The 19978-nt window shown below is 44.5% G+C and overlaps 1 protein-coding gene across 4 annotated transcripts in view; it reads left to right on the forward strand.

Moving 5' to 3' along the window:
* Positions 1-342: 342 nt before the first annotated feature.
* The window catches only part of ccdc13 (coiled-coil domain containing 13), a 42393-nt gene continuing 22757 nt past the window's right edge, over positions 343-19978 (forward strand). For all 4 annotated transcript variants that reach the window (XM_048520264.2, XM_048520281.2, XM_048520272.2 and 1 more), the window contains exons 1-5: positions 343-663; positions 10156-10304; positions 15434-15576; positions 18095-18193; positions 19283-19399. In XM_048520264.2, coding sequence (XP_048376221.2) covers positions 422-663; positions 10156-10304; positions 15434-15576; positions 18095-18193; positions 19283-19399 — 750 coding nt within the window. In that variant the 5' untranslated portion in view covers positions 343-421. The remainder of the gene's footprint in view (positions 664-10155; positions 10305-15433; positions 15577-18094; positions 18194-19282; positions 19400-19978) is intronic.

The following is a 19978-nucleotide window of genomic DNA, read 5'->3' on the forward strand; positions in this document are numbered from 1 at the left end:
GATGAACACAGCAGGCCAAGCAGCATCTCAGGAGCACAAAAGCTGACGTTTCGGGCCTAGACCCTTCATCAGAGAGGTCAATCTTTAATATTGGTAGGAGCCCTGCATGAGACTAAACCAAAATACATTTTGAACAGTGATGGTGCGGGCAGATGCCCTGTTTAATATATATATTTTTAAAAGTCAAGCCAATCAGGAAAAGTATAAAGGAATAGGGTTTAAAAGCAATAAAGAGGAGGAGCAGCAGGGTAATGGATAAGGAGGGCGGGGTGGCTAGGTAGGCCGCGTCTCCCCTGGTTACTGTTGCCAAGCGACGTTGGCAGCGGCGGCCGCCATCAGAGATTCCGACATCGAGTGGAAAGGAGGGAATCGGCGGAAACAATCTGCACCGGGGAGGGGGGCAAGGCTGGGATTTTACTCGATGGACAGCGCGGATGAGCTGGTGACTCAGGGCCTGAGGCAACAGTTCCAGGCCCTGCAGGAGCAGCAGCAGCAGAGGAGGAGGCAGAGGATGACGCTGGCCCGCAGCGGGAAGGAGAAGGAGCACGGCCTTTGCCCTGGCCCCGGCCCCGGCCCCGCGGACGCCTCTATACGGCTGGAGGAAGACCTGGGGCTGCAGCTGGTGAAGGCCCAGACCTGCAGCACCACCGACATCAGCAAAAGGTAATTACACACACCTTTTACAAATTTATAATATACAAATATTGACACACACACATACATACATATGTGCTCACTCACAGACATGCACACATACCGATACTTGTACAGACAAAAATATACATATACACACACAGACATATATTCTGATGTATATAATCACCCATACTAATACATGTATGCACATACATATATATGAAAATACATATAATACACATGTATAGTTATATACTGACATACCAATACATACACAAAAATCCATATATATGTGCACACATACATAACACAGAATTAGATACAAACAAACTGATACATTTATATGCACCCACAAACATTCACATACATACACACATATAGGTGTAAGAGGGCATTATTGTTTCTGTTTTAAACAATCAATGTGCAGGAGCAAAGACAGGAGAATGGTGCAAAGTGATGATGATGCTCATTTGGAAGAGCTGCCACAAACACAATAGGACAGATGTTCCATGCACCTCCCATCCCTTCTGCACTGTAACAACTCTTAATCTCAAATACTTAGCACAGGCAGAAGGTAATTTGCAAAATAAGCAAATGGGAGGAGATAATAAACCTTTTCACACAGTGAGCAGTCAGGGTCTGGAATGGGTTGCCTGGAGATGTAAGGGAGATAGGTTCAATTGCGGCATCCAAGAGGGCGCTGGATGATTATTTGGATGAAACTGCGCAATCGGTGAAGACAGGAGAATGGCACAGTGATGATGCCAGTCGAGAGAGCCAGCGCAGAAATGATAAGCCGAATGCTGTAACACTTCTGTTGATGCAGGAACGATGTTTCCAATCTCGGGGAGACCAGAACCAGGGATCACAGTCTAAGGAAATGGGGTAGACCATTTAGGACTGACATATGGAGAAATTTCTTCACCCAGAGAGTGCTGAGCCAGTGGAATTCATTACAAAAAGCAGTTAAGACCAGAACATTGAGGGTGGCAAGGATGTGAAATGTACTCTGGGTGGGAGATTTCAATGTGTACCACCAAGAATGGCTTGCCAGCAGCACTACTAATCAAGTTGATCAGGTCCTAAAGGACAGAGCTTCTAGACATAATCTGCAGCAGATGGTAAGGGGACCAACAAGAGGAAAAAAATACACTTGACCTCAGCCTGCATGCAGATGCATCTGTCCATGAAGCATGGTGGCACAGTGGTTAGCACTGCTGCCTAACAGTGCCATGGGCCTGGGTTTGATTCCAGCCTTGGATGAGCTTGTATGTTCTTCCGTGTCTGTGTGGGTTTCTACCATGTGCTGTGGTTTTCCCCCTACAGGTTAAGTGGATTGGCTATACTAAATTATCCCATTGTGTCCAGAGTTGTGTGGGTTAGATGGATTAGCCATGGTAAATGCAGGATTATGGGGTCTTGGTGAGATGCTTTCAGAGGGTGTGATGGGCCTAATGGCCTCTGTCTGCACTGTAGGGATTTTATGACAGTATCAATAAGAGTGACCATTATACAGTCCTTGTGGAAACAAAATCAAATTGAAAAAAAACCCTCTATCAAGTTATGTGACACCACCACAGTGCTAAATAGGAGAGCAGATCCAGCAACTTACGACTGGGCATCCAAGAGGCACTGTGGGCCATGACAGCACAGAATTATACATAGCACAATCTGTATTCTCATAGCCTAGCATATCCCCCAGCATCACAGATATCAGTCTCCAGCCAATTTGATTCACTCCACGTGATATTGCGCAATGGTTGGAGGCATTGGTTTTTGCAAAGGCTATGTGTCCTGACAACAGTTCGGCAATACTACTGAAGACTTGTGCTCCCATTCTTCTGATCCCCCTAGCCAAGAAGTTCTTCCAGTACAGTGGAAAATTCCCGCCCCATCAGTCGATTCTCAATCATCAGTAAAGTGGCACAGTGGTTAGTACTGCTGCTTCATAGCGCCAGGGACCTGTGTTCAATTTCACTCTCAGATGACTGCCTGTGTGGAGTTTGCACATTCTCTCTGTGTTTGCTTGGGTTTCCTTTGGGTGCTCCAGTTTCCTTCCACAGTCCAAATACTAAGTGGATTGGCCAAGCTAAATTGCCTATAATGTTCCAGGATGTGTAAATTAGGTGGGTTGTCGGGGGATGGGTTTGGGTGGGTGCTCTGAGGATCGGTATGGACTTGTTGGGCTGAAGGGCCTGTTTCCACTCCCCAGTGATTCTGTGATTTCTATGATAAAGTGATGAAAGATGTTGTCAACAATGCTATCAGCTCAGTGATGCCCAGTTTGGATTCTGCTAGGGTCGCTCAGCTCTTGACTTCATTATAGCCTTGATTCAAATATAAATGGAACATCTGAGTTCCAGAGGTGAAGTGAGATTGTCACCCTTGACTTTAGGACATGTTTGACTGAGTGTGGTATCAAGGAGTCCTAGAAAAGCTGGAATTCATAGGTATTGGGACAAATCCTCCACTGGTTGAAGTCAAACCCGGTAGATAGGAAGATTGTTGAGGTTGTTGGAAGTCAGCCATCTTAGCTCCAGGACATCACTGCAGGAGTTCCTCAGGGTAGTGTCACCACCCCAACCATCTTCAGCTGCTTTAACAATGACCTTCCCTTCATCATAAGGTCAGAAGTGGGGATGACTGCACAATGTTCAGCCCCATTCGCGACTCCTCAGATACTGAAGCAGTCCAATATACAGGCTTGGGGGCTGACAAGTGGCAAGTAACATTCACATCACTCAAATGCCAGAAGTGACCACCTCCAGTCTGCCACCATCCTTTGACATTCAATGACATTACTATCGCTGATTTCCCAACTAGCAATATCCTTGGGGTTACCACTGATCAGAATCTCAACTGGACTCTCCACATAAACGCAGTGGCTACAAGAACAGATCAGAGGCTAGGAATACTGTGGCTAATAACTTACCATCTGAATCCCCAAAGCCTGTCCACCATCTACAAGGCACAAGTGTGATAGAGTACTCCGTGCTTGTCTCGATGGGTGAAGCTCCAACAACGCTCAAGGATCTTGACACCATCTAGGACAAAGCAGCCCGCTTCATTAGCACCACTTCCACAAACATGCACTCCCTCCACCACTGATGGTCAGAAGCAGCCTTGTGTACTATTTACAAGATTCAATGCAGAAATTCAGTAAAGATCCTTTGACAACACCTTCTAAACCCACAACCACTTCCATTTAGAAGGAGAAGGGCAGCAGATACAAGGAACGCCACCACCCTCTAGTTCCCCTCCATGCCACTCACTATTCTGAATTGGAAATGTATCACTGTTCCATCACGATCACTGGGTCAGAATCCTGGAATTCTCTCCCTAATGGTGTTGTGGGTCAACATCACATGGACTGCAGTGGTTCAAGAAGGCAGCTCACCACAGCCTTCTCAAGGGCAATTGGGGATGGGCAATCAATTCTGGCCTGTGACATCCACATCCCATGAGTGAACTAACAAAAAGTTCCAAATATCATCCGTATGACAGATGTTAAGCAACTAGTCTGTAGTTTTCATCCCTCTGGCTCCCTTTTTGCATAAAGGGTGTGTGTACTGACCTGTGAGAGTGAGAGGTCGGAAGGAGTGCAAAGTGCCAGTTACAGCAGGAACATAGTTGTAACTTGGTTTGGTTTCTACAACAGTATTCTTTGCATCAGAGTTCGCAACCCAAAATTTCAGCACCCAACATCCAATTTGGAAAGCCCTGTTCCAGAACTTTCCCCTAAAGTAGAGCTGTTAAACTTAGTCCTCATAAAAGCAATGCTGCAGATGCTGTAATTCGGAAAATTGAAGCAAAAATACTGAAAGTACTCAGGTCAAGCATCTGACATGGAGAGAGAACAGTTAATGCTTCAAATGCAGATCACTGAGCACAGTCAAGAGCGTTAACTGTAAGCAAAGGATCACACCTACTTTCTTCGCAGATGTGCCTAAGTACTTTCACTATTTATTGGTTGTTTTTGCTTCTGACACTCCCACATCTGTAAGTCACTGGTTCCTAATCCTCTGACTATATTGATCTCTCTGAATTCGGGTTGAATATTTGTCCTGATAAATTGTAATGCTTCAATATGTCCAGCAGGTGTCGGCCCAGGTATGTCACACAGGGTAGTCAACCCAACTTCATCTGTGATAATGGGAACTGCAGATGCTGGAGAATTCCAAGATAATAAAATGTGAGGCTGGATGAACACAGCAGGCCAAGCAGCATCTCAGGAGCACAAAAGCTGACGTTTCGGGCCTAGACCCTTCATCGAAGAGGGAACTGGAATAAATAGGGAGAGAGGGGGAGGCTGACCGAAGATGGAGAGTAAAGAAGATAGGTGGAGAGAGTATAGGTGGGGAGGTAGGGAGGGGATAGGTCAGTCCAGGGAAGACGGACAGGTCAAGGAGGTGGGATGAGGTTAGTAGGTAGATGGGGGTGCGGCTTGGGGTGGGAGGAAGGGATGGGTGAGAGGAAGAACCGGTTAGGGAGGCGGAGACAGGTTGAACTGGTTTTGGGATGCAGTGGGTGGGGGGGAAGACCTGGGCTGGTTGCGTGGTGCAGTGGGGGAAGGGGACAAACTGGGCTGGTTTAGGGATGCAGTAGGGGAAGGGGAGATTTTGAAACTGGTGAAGTCCACATTGATACCATATGGCTGCAGAGTTCCCAGGCGGAATATGAGTTGCTGTTCCTGCAACCTTCGGGTGGCATCGTTGTGGCAGTGCAGGAGGCCCATGATGGACATGTCATCTAGAGAATGGGACGGGGAGTGGAAATGGTTTGCGACTGGGAGGTGCAGTTGTTTGTTGCGAACCTCCGCTCAGTTCGCAACAAACAACTGCACCTCCCAGTCGCAAACCATTTCCACTCCCCCTCCCATTCTCTAGATGACATGTCCATCATGGGCCTCCTGCACTGCCACAATGATGCCACCCGAAGGTTGCAGGAACAGCAACTCATATTCCGCCTGGGAACCCTGCAGCCATATGGTATCAATGTGGACTTCACCAGTTTCAAAATCTCCCCTTCCCCTACTGCATCCCTAAACCAGCCCAGTTTGTCCCCTCCCCCCACTGCACCACACAACCAGCCCAGCTCTTCCCCCCCACCCACTGCATCCCAAAACCAGTCCAACCTGTCTCTGCCTCCCTAACCGGTTCTTCCTCTCACGCATCCCTTCCTCCCACCCCAAGCCGCACCCCCATCTACCTACTAACCTCATCCCACCTCCTTGACCTGTCCGTCTTCCCTGGACTGACCTATCCCCTCCCTACCTCCCCACCTATACTCTCTCCACGTATCTTCTTTACTCTCCATCTTCGGTCCGCCTCCCCCTCTCTCCCTATTTATTCCAGTTCCCTCTCCCCATCCCCCTCTCTGATGAAGGGTCTAGGCCCGAAACGTCAGCTTTTGTGCTCCTGAGATGCTGCTTGGCCTGCTGTGTTCATCCAGCCTCACATTTTATTATCCAACTTCATCATCTGTGTTTTGGTCGGAAAGCATAGAACATAGAACACTACAGCGCACTGAGCAATATTTGTATGTGGATAACAGGCTATTAGAGTGAAAGTTTGTAGAGACACAGAACTTTTACAGCATGGAACAAGTCTGTTGACCTATCATGTCCATGCTGGTCATCAAACATCAATTTATTCCAAGATAACAAAGTGTGAAGCTGGATGAACACAGTGGACCAAGCAGCATCTTAGGAGCACAAAAACTGACGTTTCGGGCCTAGACCCTTCATCAGAGAGGGGGATGGGGAGAGGGTTCTGAAATAAATAGGGAGAGAGGGGGAGGCGGACCGAAGATGGATAACCTCGACCATGTTTCCCGCAACACATCCCTCACACCCCGCCCCTGCAATAACCGCCCAAAGAGAATCCCCCTAGTTCTCACATGCCACCCCACCAACTTCCGGATACAACGCATCATCTTCCGACACTTCCACCATCTAAAATCCGACCCCACCACCCGAAACATTTTTCCATTCCCACCCTTGCCTGCCTTCTGGAGAGACCACTCTCTCCAGGTCTCCCTTATCCGCTCCACACTCCCCTCCAACCCCACCACACCTGGCACCTTCCCCTGCAACCACAGGAAGTGCTACACTTGCCCCTGCACCTCCTCCCTCACCTCCATCCCAGGCCCTAAGTTGTCTTTCCATTATCAAGCAGATGTTCACCTGCACATCTGCCAATGAGGTATACTGTATCCACTATACCCGTTGTGGCTTCCTCTACATTGGGGAAACCAAGTGGAGGCTTGGGGACCGCTTTGCAGAATACCTCCACTCAGTTCGCAATAAACAACTGCACCTCCCATCGCGAACCATTTTAACTCCCCCTCCCATTCCTTAGATGACATGTCCATCCTGGGCCTCCTGCAGTGCCACAATGATGCCACCCGAAGGTTGCAGGACCAGCAACTCATATTCCGCTTGGGAACCCTGCAGCCCAATTGTATCAATGTGGACTTCACAAGCTTCAAAATCTCTCCTCCCCCCACTGCATCCCAAAACCAGCCCAGCTCGTCCCCGTCTCCTTAATCTGTTCTTCCTCTCACCTATTCCCTCTTCCCACCTCAAGCCGCACCTCCATTTCCCACCTACTAGCCTCATTTCGCCTCCTTGACCTGTCCGTCTTCCCTGGACTGACCTATCCCCTCCCTACCTCCCCACCTATACTCTCCTCTCCACCTATCTTCTCCTCTATCCGTCTTCAGTCCACCTCCCCCTCTCTCCCTATTTATTTCAAAACCCTCTCCCCATCCCCCTCTCTGATGAAGAGTCTAGGCCCGAAACGTCAGCTTTTGTGCTCCTGAGATGCTGCTTGGCCTGCTGTGTTCATTCAGCTTCACACTTTGTTATCTTGGATTCTCCAGCATCTGCAGTTCCCATTATCTCTGACATCAATTTATTCCAATCTCATTTTCCATCACTTGGCACATATCCTTGAACGCTGTGGTATTCTTCTAAATATTTCTTAAATGTCTGTATCACCCTTTCACGTAATGAGTTCCAGATGCCCACAGTCCTCTGGGTGAAAATGTTTTTTATTCAATCCCCCTAAACTACCTGCTGTTTACCTTAATACTATGCCTCTTCGTTACTGACCCCTCTAATAATGAGAAGCAAAACCCCATCATCAATGGATCCTGTAAAGCTGGGACCATGGGAATGTCTTTATGGAAAGCCGTTTGAATTTTATTGATGTAACTTGTAAAATTCTCAGCTTTTCTAACACTGACTTCTGTTGCTGGTGGTGATTTTTGTCAAACTGCCTTTAATAAATTGGACAGAGTCTTCAATAGAGAAATTTGTGCAGAGTGGAAGCGTTTTGAACTGAATTAATGCTGTGTGAATGGTAGACACAGTTATCGCACTTCCATCTTGTATAAACCCAAATGTATCCTAACACCTGCTAATCCTCTATTAAATTGCTGCTTAAAATGTATCTCGAGCACTTGGCTGCCCATCCTAATGTCTCAGTTTTTAGCTTGCTGTCAAATTTTGTCTGATAACATAGCTGTGAATGATCTTTGGACATCTTACTATGATAAAGGTACAATATAAAGTAGCTTTGTCAAAGAGGTACTTTTATTGGGCATGTAAAAGTAAGAACAAGAAGTAGAAAGATGCAAAGAGTTAGGAAGTGCATGTTATTGCTCAACTAAATTTCACTCTATTTTTTAGTTAGGTGTTGATTAATCCGTTTGTAAAGATTTCAGTATGATTAGGTTAAGCAATTGCACCAGAATAGTGCAATTGGAAATTATATACCATGATGTGTGAGAATAATAAATCCAGTGGACCAAATGATAACGAGTGTTTTCTGTTTCCATGCTTTCTTTTGTAAAAAAAAATCTTTCATGACATGCGGGCATCGCTGGCAAGGCCAGCATATGTTGCCTAACCACAATTACTCTTAACCGAGTAGCTTGCTAGGCCATTTGAGAGGCAACTTCATTGTGGATGCAAAATCACACCTACGTTGGACCAGTTAAGGAAGACTGATTTCCTTCTCTGAAGGACATTAGTGAACCTGATGGGTTTTTACACATATCATTGGTAGTTGTCATCGACAATGTTGCTAGCTCTCAGTGCCATGTTTTAACAGTTGAATTCAAATTCCACCTTCTGACCTGTTTGTTCCTTCCCTGATCAGATTGAACTTGTTTTTGTTATTCATTTATGAGAAATAGGCATCCCTGGCTAAGCTGACCTAATTGCTCATGAGAAGTGGTGGTGTGAGACTTGTACTTGAGCAGTGCGGTTCATTTGGCATAGATACATTCATCGTGCTGTTAGGATGGAAGTTCTAGGATTTTGACCCAATGAGATTGAAGTAACTGTGATATATATCCAAATCACGATGACAAGTGACTTTAAGTGGAGCCTGCAGGAGGTCATATAAGCCTTGTCCTAGTGTTAGCAGTCATGAGTTTTGAAGGTGCTGACTAAGGACCCTTGCTGAGCTTTTGCAGACCATCTTTAGATTGTATGTATGGCTGTTACTGAGCACGTCTGTGGTGGAAGAGGTGGATGTTCGTGTACCAGTCAAACGGGCTGCTTTATCCCAGATGGCGTTAAGCTTCTCGAGTGTTGTAGGAGCTGCCCTCATCCAGCCAACTCAGGATTCAAAGCCACAAGATTAATTTCCAGTTTTTAGAATTTTAGTTAATCATATAAGTCAACATAACTTTAAGGAATATTAGGAATGATCAGACTGAGGTTTATAAAATGATGAAGGGAATAGATTGTGTTCAAGATGACAGTTTTTTCCAGTTAAATAGCTTGGGGTGGACTAGGCCCACAATTTTCGGTGTTTGTAGGTTAGACGCCAGGAGCTATTCCCAAAAAACAAGTGGAATTCTGGAACAGGCTGCCACTCGTGCAGTGGCTGATAGATTGTTGAATTCCTGCAAAAATATGCTGAACTTATTTCTGGCAGGATTGGAGATCACCTTGTATGAAAGGTAGGCTCTGTAAAAAATTATTAATGTTTGAGTGAGCTGCTGGACTAGTTTCAATTGGTAAGGGCCTGGAGAGGAAGTTCTCAAATATTTGTTTCCCTAAATCAACCTGCGTGTTTATTTTCTCCTGTCCCTGTAAATCAAAGGTTTTCTGGGAGTGTTGCAGTTCGTGTATTTAAAACCAAAAGAACTGCCGATGCTGTAAATCAGGAACAAAAACAAAGTTGCAGGAAAAGCTCAGCAGGTCTGGCAGCATCTGTGAAGGAGAAAACAGGACTAAAGTTTCAGGTCCAGTGACCCTTCCTCAGAAAGGGGAGGAAGGGTCACCGGACCCGAAACGTTAACTCTGTTTTCTACTTCACAGATGCTGCCAGACCTGCTGAGCTTTTCCAGCAACTTTGTTTTTGGTTTGTGTGTTTGCTGTGAGGTATCAAGATATCACTGTTGTCTAACACTGGCCGGATGGAGCAGGGGCTGTACCCTTGGCCCTCCTTGTTTGCATGTCTGTAGTAAGTTGTCTTTTGTTTGAAACCTTGAACTTTCCAGCTTGCTGGAGAACGAGAACGAACTGCTACAGGAGCAGATCCATGAGCTAAGGGATGAGAATGGACGGCTTTACAAGCTCCTTAATGAAAAGAATTTTGAACTTAAACACCTGAAAAAGAAAAGTGAAGACGATCGACTTGCTCTGGCAGGTAAACGTACTGCTGGAATGTGGGCTGCTGTACTGGTATGTGGATTTCTGTTTGAATGACTTCCAGAAGGAATGAAGCTGCACCTCTGATGGGATGTTGAGGTGCTTTAGGAATACCACATGTCAGTTTTATAAAGTAATTATCAATAATGGTAGATTCCTAGAATTAGGTAGGTGACATACAATTCAACCTTGTTAAGTTCAAAAATGATAAAATAACAGATGTCTGGAGAAATGATAAGACGATAATCTTAGAATGTTTTCGGTGGGTCTTTAAGTATAAATGACTGATCATCTGTCCAGGAGCTAAGATGAGAATATTTTCTTTCATTTTTCGTTAACTGATAAAAAATATTCCTAAATGGAAAGCACTGATTGGCCTCCAGTATTTTTGCATGATTCTAGGTGCTATACAGTATGAAAGGAAACCATTCAGCTTGTTAAGTCTATGCAGTTCCTTGTGTGGACAATCCACGTTGTCCTATTTCCCTTATCTTTGCCAAATCCATGCACTTTCATTTCTTCTCAAATTATTTACCCAGTTTATTGTTAAAGACTTCTATTGTATTGTCTACCAGTGTATCAAGCTATGCTTTTAATTTCTAAACAAAGTAAAAAAATTACTACATTTGTCCTGTTTTATTTTTGACAATCATCTTAAATCAATGCCCTCAGGTTGAGATTGTGGAGATCTACAAGTTATTCTCCAAACAGCAACAAATGGAATTGCACGACATGAAATGTAACATGTTTGGTACATAGATGTTTGTAGGAAAAGGGGAACACTGTTAGGCCGATACACATTGAACTTTGCTGTTTGGAGATTCCTGCAAATATTTCCCTGACCGAAACACCACTCAAAATACACTGGGTCAGCAAGCATATCCACCCTGTAAATCCCCAGATTGCCAGGGAAATTTTAGAGTGAGCAGAGTACACTTGTCGCAAACACAAAGTCTCAAGCTTACATTAAGAATATCCTCCATTTGTATTTTTGGCATTATCATTGTGCCAAATGGGACAGACTTTGAATAGATCTAGCAACTCAAGACTGGGCATCCATGAGGAACTGTGGGTCATCAGAAAGTAGAATTGTATTAATCATAATCTGTAATTTCATGACCCAGCATATCCCCACTCAGACTTTACTGTCAAGCCAGGTTCAATGCATATGTAAGGGTTAGGAAGCTAAAATCAGACAGCGCCTGTGAGAAATATGAAGAAAATGGCAAAGAACTCAAGCAGGGAATTAGGAGAGCAAGGAAGTGCCATGAAATGACCTTTGCACGCAGGGTTAAAGAGAATCCCAAGGTTTTTTGACATCCATTAAAAACAAGAGGATAACCACGGAGAGAGTAGGGCCACTCAAGGATGCTTGGGGGCAGAGGATGTGGATGAGATCCTAAATGAGTACTTTATGTTAGTATTCACCCAGGAGAAGTACATGGAGCATGCTAATATGCTAGGGCATTTTGAGATCAAGAAAGAAGTGGTGTTAGGTCTCTTGAAGAGCATTAAAGTGGGTAAGTTCCCAGGGCCTGATGGTATTTTCCCCAGGTTACTGAGAGAGGCAAGAGAGGAGATTGCTAGGGCCTTGACCAAGATCTTTGTATCCTCACTAGCCACTGGATAGGCCAGTGGAGGACTGGCACGTAGCTAATGTTGTTCCCCTGTTCAAGAAGGCCAGAGGGATTAACTGTGAAACTTACATTGGTGCTTAGGAAGCTGTTCAGGAGAATTCTTTGGGGTAGAACTTACGTGAATTTGGAAAAACATGGCCTAATTAGGGACAGTGCAGCATGGCTTTGTGTGGGGCAGATTATGTCTTACTAATTTGATTGGATTTTTCGAGCAGGTGACGAAGGTGATCGTTGAGGATAGAGCAGTAGATGAGATGTATGTGAATTTTAGTAAGGCTTTTGACTGGGTCCCTAATGGTATGCTCATCCAGGAGATTAAGGTGCATGGGATCTACAGTGACTTGGCTGCTTGGATTCAGAATTAGCTTGCCCATAGAAGGGAAAGGGTAGTGGTGGAAGGGTGTTTTTCTGGCTGGAGGACTGTGACTAATGGTGTTCCACAAGGATCTGTACTGGGACCTCTGCTGTTTGTGATATATAGAGTCCTACTGCACAGAGACAGGCCCTTTGACCCAACTGGTCCATGCTGACCATAATATCTATCCATGCTAACCCCACTTCTGTGCACTTGGCCCATATCCTTCTAAAGCATTCCTACCCATGCATTCGTTCAAATGTCTTTTAAATGTTATTAATGTACCTGCCTCAAACTCTTCTGCTGACATCTCATTCCATATACGTACCACCTCTGTGCAAAAAAAAAAAGCGGTGTTTCTTTGATTCCCCAACCCTGGGAATAAGACTCAGTGCATTCACCCTATCCTCACCACTTATACACTTCTACACCTTAAGGAAAAAAAGTCCTGGCTTGTCCAAACTCTCCCTTGTAACTCAGTCCCTTGAGTCCTGGCAACATCCTTGTAAATTTGTTCTGTACTGTTTCCAGTTTAAAAGCATCCTTCCTATAGCAAGGTGGCCAAAACTGAACACTGTATTCCAAGTGTAAAATGGAAAGTGCGGCCTCACCTACGTCCTGTACAACTGCAACGTAACTTCCCAACTTCTATATTCAATGCCTTGACTTATGATGGCCAGTGTCCCAAAAGCCTTCTTCACTGCCCTGTCTACCTGTGAATCCACTTGCAAAGAACCATGCACCTGAACTCCAAAGTCGCTCTGTTCCACTACACTCCTTAAGGCCATACCATTCAAAATGAAGCTCCTATCTTGGTTTGATTTTCCAAAATGTAACACCTCACCCTTACCTATTTTATTTTCATTTCCATTTTACATTTCTTGGCCCATTTCCCCAGCTGATCAAGATCCTGCTGCAATTTCTGATAACTGTCCACGATACCACCTATTTTAGTGTTGTCTGCAAACTTACTAATCCAAATTATCGATATAGCTAAGAAATAGCAATGGGCCCAGCACCGACCCCTGAGGCACACCATTTGTCACAGGCCTCCAGTCCAAAAAGCACCTTCTGCTTCCTACCGTCAAGCCAATTGTGTGTCCATTTTGCCAGCTCTCCCTCAATTCAATGCAATCTAACCTTCCAGAGTAGCCTACCATGTAGAACCTTATCAAAGGCCTTAATGAAGTCCATATAGACTACGAGATAACAAGGTGTAGAGCTGGATGAACACAGCAGGCCAAGCAGCATCTTCGGAGCAGGAAAGCTGCTATTTGGCTTGCTGTGTTCATCCAGCTCTACACCTTGTTATCTCCAGCATCTGCAGTTCCTATTATCTCCATATAGACTACGTCTACCACCGTGCTCTCTTCAACTTCCGCGGTCACTTCATCAAAGAACTCTTAACAAATTTGTGAGGCATGATCTCCCATTCACAAAGCCATGCTGACTACTCCTAATTGAATCCTGTTTTTCCAAATGCACGTTTACCTTACCCCTCAGATTCTTACAAGGTTGATATAGGTAAGATGTTTCTCCTGGTTGGTAAGTCTAGAAACAGACATCAAATTCTCAGAATAAAGGATAGGCCATTTTAAATTGAGGTAGAGTCATAGAGCTGTGCAGTGTTGAAACTGACCCCTTGGTTCAACTCATCCATGCCAACCAGATATTCTAAATTAATCTTGTCCCATTTGCTAGCATTTGGCCCATATCCCTCTAATCCCTTCCTATTCACATACCCATCCAGAAGCCTGTTAAATGTTGTAACTGTACAGCCTCTACCACTTTCTTTGGCAGCTCATTCCATACATGCACGACCCTCTGCCTGAAAAAGTTGTCTCTGGGACCGTTTTCAATCTTTCCCCCTTACTTTAAACCTGTGCCCTCTAGTTTTGGACTCCGCTACCCCAGGGATAAGACCTTATCTACTGACTCTATCTATGCCCCTCATGATCCTATAAACTTATATAATGTCACCCTTCAGCATCCAACACTCCAGGGAAAATGACCCTAGCTTATTCAACCTTTCTCAATTGGTCAAATCCTCCAATCCTGACAACATCCTTGTAAATCTTCTCTGAACCCTTTCAAGTTTCACAACATCCTTCCTATATCAGGGAGAGTAGAAGTTAACGCAGTATTCCAAGAGTAGCCTAACCAATGTCCTGTACAGCTGCAACATAACCTCCCAACTCCTATACTCAATGCACTGACCAATAAAGACAAGCATACCAAACACCTTCTTCACTATCCTGAATACTTGCAACTCTATTTTCCAGGATGTATGAACCTGCGCTCTAAGGTTTCTTTGTCCAGCCACACTCACCAGGACTGTACCAGTAAGTGTACAAGAGGAGGAATTTTTCATTTAGGAGGTGGTGAATCTTCAGGACTGTGGAAGCTCAATCATAAAGCATTGTCAAGGCAGAAACTGATAGATTTCAGGATACTAATGAGATTGGGTAATTATGGGGACAGCCTATAGGGAAGTAGTGGTGAGGTAGAAGATCAGCAATCATTTAATTCAATTGTACAACTAGCTGAATGTGCTGAGTGGCTTACTCCTGCTGCTATGTTCCTAAGTATCTTGACTTCGTCCACGCGTTATAAATTCATAACCCTGACAAAAATGTCCTGAGACCTCCTTGAAGACTGCAGTAAAGGGGAGAGATTGAAAACTAGGGGAGGTTTGGTTAATATGGTATAGCACTTGCTTGTTAATGAAACAGACAGTCTGTGCAGGCAGCTCTTTGAAACCATAAGACCATAAGACATTTGGAGTGGAAGTAAGGCATTTCGGCCCATCGAGTCCACTCCGCCATTTAAATCATGGCTGATGGGCATTACAACTCCACTTCCCTGCACTCTCCCCGTAGCCCTTGATTCCTTGTGAGATCAAGAATTTATCGATCTCTGCCTTGAAGGCATCAAACATCCCGGCCTTCACTGAGAATTCCACAAGCCCACCACTCTCTGGCTGAAGAAATCTCTCCTCATTTCCATTTTAAATTTACCCCCTCTAATTCTAAGGCTGTGCCCACAGGTCCTAGTCTCCCCGCCTAACAGAAACAACTTCCCAGCGTCCACCCTTTCCACTGTGCCTACTAGCTAAACTGTATAACTGTGTTGCAGGTACAGCTGGTATAGCAGGCGATGTGGCGGCAACCAAAATCATCGAGCTGTCCAAGCGGAACCGTGAGCTAACCGTGGAAAATGAGAACCTAAAATCCAAAATCAAGCAGCTGGGCAACAAGTTACGGGAGCTGGAAAAGGAGGTGTGGCTGCACCTTTCTCATAGAATCTCAGAGGCACAATGAGGAATTGGCAATAATGATATTCAATCTTTCACCCCTGCGTATCAACCCGTGGGTACAAAAGAAACATATTTCCACCAGAACTCTTCATCTGACTTAAATAAGGTGCTACCTGGCCAGAGATGTGTTTAGTTATAAATATATTTTACCTCCATAACAACAGTCACATTACCTTAGTGTATGTGAAGTCATTTGAGACATTTCATCTTCTAAATAATTTAGGCGAGACAAGCAACAAGGAGTTTTGTAATGTTGGAATAATTATCAATTCCTGAACCAGGGCATGTCCTCCGTATTCCAGAAAGTATTGTGAATAGACTATTATCCTTGACACTAGAGCAGTCTGGAGAAATGGACTTGTTCATATGGGTTAGAAATCTCTTTACATGGTTGTGCCATGAATATAAAATCCATGGGTAGATGCTAGTTTTTGTTAATTCAGTCAGAAATTTGTAAAAATGATGCTGGGTTTCTACTCATATCAGATTCACCAAGAAGTAATTCTTTCACTTGGAGTTAATCTGATCTTAAATTGTTGTTTGATGCTCAGACTGTACCGTAAGCATTTCATCCTGAATCGGAACATTGAATCTCAAGTATTTTTGGATTTTATTACGATTATGCTTCACAAAAGGCTGAGATTCTGTAATATCTTGGCATCATTTTGCTACAGCTGTTCTCATTTATATAGCAAGGATGCAGTACAGCATTAAATGCCTGTCTTTGCAGTGGCTGCAAACTGAAGAGTTGCCTGGAAATTGAAATTTGAAACCATGATAAGAAAGTGTGGAGCTGGATGAACACAGCAGGCCAAGCAGCATTTCAGGAGCACAAAAGCTGGTGTATCGGACCTAGACCCTTCATCAGAGAGGGGGATGGGGAGAGGGTTCTGGAATAAATAGGGAGAGAGGGGGAGGCGGAACGAAGATGGAGAGAAAAGAAGATAGGTGGAGAGGAGAGTATAGGTGGGGAGGTAGGGAGGGGATAGGTCAGTCCAGGGAAGACGGACAGGTCAAGGAGGCGGGATGAAGTTAGTAGGTAGGAAATGGAGGTGCGGCTTGAGGTGGGAGGAAGTGATGGGTGAGAGGAAGAACAGGTTGGGGAGGCAGAGACAGGCTGGGCTGGTTTTGGGATGCAGTGGGGGGAGGGGACGAGCTGGGCTGGTTTTGGGATGCAGTGGGGGGAGGGGACGAACTGGGCTGGTTTTGGGATGCAGTGGGGGAAGGGGAGATTTTGAAGCTTGTGAAGTCCACATTGATACCATTGGGCTGCAGGGTTCCCAAGCGGAATATGAGTTGCTGTTCCTTCGGGTGGCATCATTGTGGCACTGCAGGAAGCCCATGATGGACATGTCATCTAAGGAATGGAAGGGGGAGATAAAATGGTTCGCAACTGGGAGGTGCAGTTGTTTATTGCGAACTGAGCAGAGGTGTTCTGCAAAGCGGTCCCCAAGCCTCCGCTTGGTTTCCCCAGTGTAGAGGAAGCCACAACGGGTACAGTGGATACAGTATACCACATTGGCAGATGTGCAGGTGAACATCTGCTTGATATGGAAAGTCATCTTGGGGCCTGGGATGGGGGTGAAGGAGGAGGTGTGGGGGCAAGTGTAGCACTTCCTGCGGTTGCAGGTGAAGGTTTCGGGTGTGGTGGGGTTGGAGGGGAGTGTGGAGCAGACAAGGGAGTTATGGAGAGAGTGGTCTCTCCGGAAGGCAGACAAGGGTGGGGATGGAAAAATGTCTTGGGTGGTGGGGTCAGATTGTAGATGGCGGAAGTGTTGGAGGATGATGCTTTGTATCCGGAGGTTGGTGGGATGGTATGTGAGAACGAGGGGGGATCCTCTTGGGCGGTGGTGGCGGGGGCGGGGTGTGAGGGATCTGTTGCGAGAGATGCGGTCAAGGGCGTTCTTGACCACTGCGGGGGGCAAGTTGCAGTCCTTGAAGAACGTGGACATCTGGGATGTGCGGGAGTGGAATGCCTCATCCTGGGAGCAGATGCGGTGGAGGCAGAGGAATTGGGAATAGAGGATGGAATTTTTGCAGGAGGGTGGGTGGGAGGAGGTGTATTCTAGAAACCATGATTGTGTTTTCCAGACCTTTCCTGAAGGATAGTGTTGGAGCCATTGCCCTGCACTCCCTGCACAAGCTGTCTGACTAAATACAGCCAGTTTATACGCTGTACCAAGATAACTGGAGGTCAGATTTTTTTCAGCATCAATCTTAGTGCTGTCACCTGGACATATGCTAGAGAAAACCACCATTTCACAATGGGTCAGTGTTGGTTGTGGGAGTGGCACACATGTGCCATCTCAAACAGTCCTAATGTTGAAAATCATGCTAGTCCTTTTGACACTGCTGTCAGGTAAATTTGTTTCATAAGCTGAAAAAGTGAGAACATAATTGCCTACTGTTCCTGTCATCATTTTGATATTTAATAGTTGTAACATTTTATGCTCTCAATTATATAATGCTTGTTTTAATAGCCTGAGGCTGCTCAAACAGGCAGCCAGACAGTCAGCACCAAAGAATCATCTGGATACACCAACAGAGAATTGCCTTCCAGCATACAAAACAGCTCACTGGTCAGTTAAAAAAAAAGACTGTGTCTCTGTTGCTCTTTTTGCCTCTCCTCTGTCTTTTGTTGTTCATCTCATGTGTTTTTTTTAAATTTCCTACTCCGTATGTTGCCACCCACACCTAATAGAGACACCTGAGAATATGTGGGCCAGAGACAGGGTGGAAAGAAAGCTGTTATTCCATGAGTAGAGAGGTCAATAATCTTGGCGCATAGATTTAAGAGAAGAGGCAGAAGGCTATGAGGAAGGCTGAGGACAAAGTTTTTAACGCAGGGTGGTTGGAGTCTGGAACTCACTGCTTGAAAGGTGAAACTCTGGTATCATTTAAACTGTATTTAGATATTCACTTGTGTTGCTTAGAACTATGGACCAATAGCTGTAAAATGGAATTAGTGTAGTCAGATCTTTGTTTCACTGATGTGGACATGATGGCCTCTTTTTGAGGTGCAAACATCTTAATTTTCTTCTCAGTCATCTGATATTTTATTTATATTTGTTTCTACATCTGTGTCTGCAGCTGGCTTTTGCACTGTTTCCTCAAATTGTTCCTCGTCTTCCTCACTTTCATTATCCTGCCCACTGTAACTGCAGTTATGGAGATAGACTGGATAGGTGCGGGACTGGTTCTGTTGGAGAGGAGACGGCTAAGAGGAAATATGATAGAAGTTTTCAAAGCATCAATCATGCTTTGTTATTTTTATGTACCCTTATTTTCTTTGTTCTCTTCATGAGTTTTAGGTCTTTTTCCATTACCGTTTGCTTTCTCTCCATGATTTTTCTCAGTTCTGATCCCATTTTATTGCTGTACCTTCAGCAGACGTTTGAGAAACTCATTTATATTATATACAATGGTAATACAGTGACAGATCGAGAAAAGGCCAAGGTAATAGATCCTGTTCTATCACTTTCTTTTCTCTGTTTCCTCGTTTCTGCTGTTCCCATTCAAGGTGTCACAATTAATTATTTTCATTTGAACAATTTGTGGCACTATTCACAAAAATAATTGTGAAAACTACAATGATAACCATGATCCTCAATCTGTACCTTGGGTCACATTGTAATTAGTTGTTGAATTCTGGTATTTGTTTTTAACAGCCTGACAGCCTTGATGCAAAAGCCCTACAGGAAAAACTTACAGCAACCAATCTAAAACTGATTGAGTCTCGAAACCAAGTACTAAGTGTCAAACAAGAGTTGAAAATGGCACACAAGGTATGCCATCTAACTTATGGTAACGCTAGTAAGTTTCATTGGTTACAACAGCAGCTTCCTACCATCCATCACTGCCCCTATTAGAAATGAGCATGTTGCTTATACATGAAATCAAACATACGGGGGATGTTTTAACTAGTCATGTGGGAAATGAGCAGGATAGGATGAAATTCCAGTGTTATATACCCTTCGACTGACTTCAACTGAGAGTAGAACTAGGCCTGGTTTAAATTGACATTACATTTGCAGTTGCATTAAGCAGTTTTTTGAATTGAAAACGGTGTAAGTTAGGTTGTTGTTCCCATGTGTAAATTTCATGTGACTTCATTGCACATGAAAGCAAAAAAATTAGTCTGAAGTTAATGTTTGAAGTATTATCAGAATGAGAAAAAGTTAAGGCTATATCAGATCTTAAGCAAGGGTATGGATGTGTAGGATGGAAAGAGAGGAAAGAATGAAAGGGCTCCTGAATGGTTGAAAGCCAAGTAAAGGGGACATATGGCAAAAAAATGTTGTAAAGCATAGGAAATGGTAATGTGAAAAGTAGATAAAACAAAGGTGCATCTAGAAGAAGTTTAA

This window comes from Stegostoma tigrinum, chromosome 2 (assembly GCF_030684315.1).
Source record: "Stegostoma tigrinum isolate sSteTig4 chromosome 2, sSteTig4.hap1, whole genome shotgun sequence".
Lineage (NCBI taxonomy): Eukaryota > Metazoa > Chordata > Chondrichthyes > Orectolobiformes > Stegostomatidae > Stegostoma > Stegostoma tigrinum.